Source organism: Frankliniella occidentalis, unplaced genomic scaffold, assembly GCF_000697945.3.
Source record: "Frankliniella occidentalis isolate FOCC.00 unplaced genomic scaffold, Focc_3.1 Scaffold49, whole genome shotgun sequence".
Classification (NCBI taxonomy): domain Eukaryota; kingdom Metazoa; phylum Arthropoda; class Insecta; order Thysanoptera; family Thripidae; genus Frankliniella; species Frankliniella occidentalis.
In genome coordinates this window covers 1,338,544-1,341,600 of record NW_026267179.1, presented here as the reverse complement: position 1 = coordinate 1,341,600, position 3,057 = coordinate 1,338,544, and the positions used below count along the sequence as shown (strand labels likewise).

At 63.1% G+C, this 3,057-nt stretch overlaps 1 protein-coding gene across 6 annotated transcripts in view; it reads right to left on the bottom strand.

Annotated features, from left to right (window-relative positions):
• The window catches only part of LOC113209590 (uncharacterized), a 32,419-nt gene extending 30,019 nt beyond the window's left edge, over positions 1–2,400 (bottom strand). For 5 of the 6 annotated variants that reach the window (XM_052267261.1, XM_052267265.1, XM_052267263.1 and 2 more), the window contains exon 1: positions 2,135–2,399. In XM_052267261.1, coding sequence (XP_052123221.1) covers positions 2,135–2,228 — 94 coding nt within the window. In that variant the 5' untranslated portion in view covers positions 2,229–2,399. Of the gene's footprint in view, positions 1–2,134 lie in introns of all 6 variants that reach the window. The other variant, XM_052267262.1, reaches the window with a different exon arrangement.
• Positions 2,401–3,057: the final 657 nt, after the last annotated feature.

Genomic DNA, 3,057 nt, shown 5'->3' with positions numbered 1-3,057 from the left:
CCCCGGCCCAAGTGTATAAAGCCCAGGAGCGGGTTGAGGCCCGGGGCAGACAGGCAGACAGGCCCTCCCCGCCGGCACATACCACCGTGTCGTGGCGGGGCGGGGCGGGGCCCGACGGGGTCAGGACGGGACGCTGCGCCAGACAAACAATACATATAGCAATCCCCACTGACTTCAAAAATATAACGTGGAGACGAGCCGCCTCGCGTCGAGCGGGGGAGGAGGAGGGAAAGCGAGGGGGAGGGGGAGTCGGTGGGGGAGGGGGGTCTGGCGAGAATACAACACCGTGGAGACAATACAGGACGAGAGTGAGAGGGTGTGTGTGAGTGAGAGAGAGAGGGAGAAAGGACGGAGGCAGGGGGAGGAGCGCATCTCCTGCTCTCGCTTCACGCCGCATCTCACACCTGAACGCCTCGCTACGCCCCGCCACGCCCAACCACACCACGCCAAGCTACTCTATTCCCCGCCAATCCGTCGCGGCTTGTTATGTTTCTGCAACATGTATTCGGAACCCGACACTGGATCGTCAGAAAGGGTGGCAGGGCCAGAGTAATGTAACTTTCTGACGGGCAAATCTTTATGCCGTCACTCCGTAACTCGAACTTGTCCGCCCGCACCGCCTCGGCGTAGACTCGGAGAGGGGAGGGAAGCTGGGGCAGGGAGGGGTCCACCCTGAACCGAGTCTTCGAGGTCAGCGAACCTCAGTAAGGGGGAAAACGCATGGTCCTAAATGGAGATCAGGCGCTATAAATACATAAATGATAAATAATTTAGCGTACGCTGAAGTTTAGGGAATACAAACAAGAAAGAAGCTTGTTACAGATCTGGATATACAATCCCACCAGCGGCAGCCAAAAGGTCCGACTCCGCCCGCCCCCCCTCCTATAAACTCCTATGCTGCCCGTGCTTGGAAAAGTCGGACCTTAGGCTGGTCTTAGTAGTGTGTGATAGGCATCTCCTCGAAATGTGCGAGGCGAGGCGCGCCGCTGAGCGCAGTTCGTCGAGTAGGCAACCCGCACGCGCGGCTTCGCGCGGATGGCCTACCCTGCATCGTACGGCGCTGCTGGACTGCCCCCCACTCCTCGCTCCGCTGCTCCCGTCCGTCCCGTCTCTGTGCTCCTCGTCAGCGTCACGGCCCCGGGGCCCGCGCCGCGGCCGCGGTGACGGCGGCCTCATATGTTGTGGCAAAACTTGGCGAGTCCCCGCCCCGCCCCGCCCCTCCTCCGGGTCCGTATGTCTTCTCTTTCAGTCCGACATTGAGTCATTCCGACAGATGTGCCCGTGCCACCACCGCCGCGCCTCCGCCACCCCAGCAGGCGGCGTCCTCGCTCGCGGCTGGTGCTGGTGGTGTCGGTGTGTACCCTGTGCCCGCCTACCGCCGCCCCTGGACACGACTCTGCACTCGCGGGCTTGCACCCGGGGACCCAATACAGCCCCTTGGCTACAGCCCCCTCGTCCCCCTCTCTCCTTCTTCGCCTCCCTCAGACTTCACACCACTCGCCGCGTAAAGCGGATTCCGAAGACGGATAACTGCGGGCCGCTGCGGCGCGCGGCGGCCGCGGGGCGCTACGCGGAAGCCCTTCGGAGGTGTCCTGCGGGTGCGGCGCTAGCGGCTGGCGGACACCTAGGGGATGACCGCATCGGACAAGAGTGCTCCTCGGGCTCTTACACACACGGCCCGAGCCTCCCCCGGGCCCTCCTGCCCCCCGCTGCGCACGTCACCTAAACCTGCCCCCCACTGGCATTAAACGACCCCCATTACTACACCCGTACGCGTGCTCAGGCTCGCGAGGGAATTCCAAGCCCAGCCAGCCTAACCCCTGCCCTTCGCTCCCCCTTCCCCCTCTCACCCCCAACCTTTTGCTTTTAGGTGTTAAAGTTTTACTACCCCCAGCGGAAATTCACTAAAGACACGTGTAGGGTCGTGCTGTTCAGAGAGTAAGCAATCAAATAAGAAGCGGGAGCGGGAATTAATGTTAAAATTATAGAGAAAACTCTTTCAACCATGAGTTACTGTTTCATCCTGTTAAATTAGAATAATAATATGTTGCTGTTGTTCTTTTAATTTGCGACAAGTAGATGGTCTTGTCGGTCCTTTTGTCACGTGCTCTACCGTCGCCGTCCACTCGCTTACTTGTGACGTCGGCCAGGTGCAGCAGGACGAGGGCCACGAGCAGGACGCCGAGGCGCCCGGCGGACGCGCGCCCGGACCTCTGCCGGGGCGTCATCCTTGTCCACCTCAACAGTTGGTCGAGCGCGGCCGCAGGGCCAGACACGGAGCGGGACAGAGAGGACACGATGGGCGCGACAGAGAGCGCCGACGAGCGAGCGGGACGAGCGAGAGGGGACGCGCGTCTCCACCCACCCAAGTCTACCGTGGTACTGTCGGCCTAGCCCAGGCCCCTCCGCTGCCGCGCCGGCCCCGCCGGCCCCGCCAGGGGGATGCTGGCCGCCCGCCACGCCGCGCCCCGCCCCGCCGCGCCCCACCCGGCGCGTCGCTACGCCGCGCCGTCCCCTCTCTCGTGCGGCAAGCAACGCGGGATACGCACGGGGCGCGCGATACCCCGCGCGGCAGTGTCGCCCCGACCCGCGACGGGGTTGGATGACGACGACTGATGTTTGAACACCACCCTCCCGCTATAGACCGCTACTCCGGGATGTTAGACGTCCCTGCTTTACACTGAGGTGAAAACAAAACGACTTGGGCACTTTATTCGCAGTTTTCTTTGCACACTTTCTCACACCGACCGGTATGACTCTGCGGATCGGGAGGGTGCGATGCGACGAGGCGCTACTCTCCGCTCGGGCCGCAGATACACCGCGACACTGAGGCGACGTCGCCCGAGTGGCGCCGGCCGGCCGGGTAGCGGGTGAGACTGGTCGGGGAGCAGGGCAGAACCCGGGGCGACGCTATGGCGACGCGAGTCGCGGGTGAAATGTCTGTCACGGTCCGCACCGCACCCTCCCCCGACCCTCCCCCGCTATCTCTTTCTCTCTTTCACGTCATTGTACCGCGGCGGACGGGCGCGCGAGTAATGATGTAACCGGGTTGGGGGG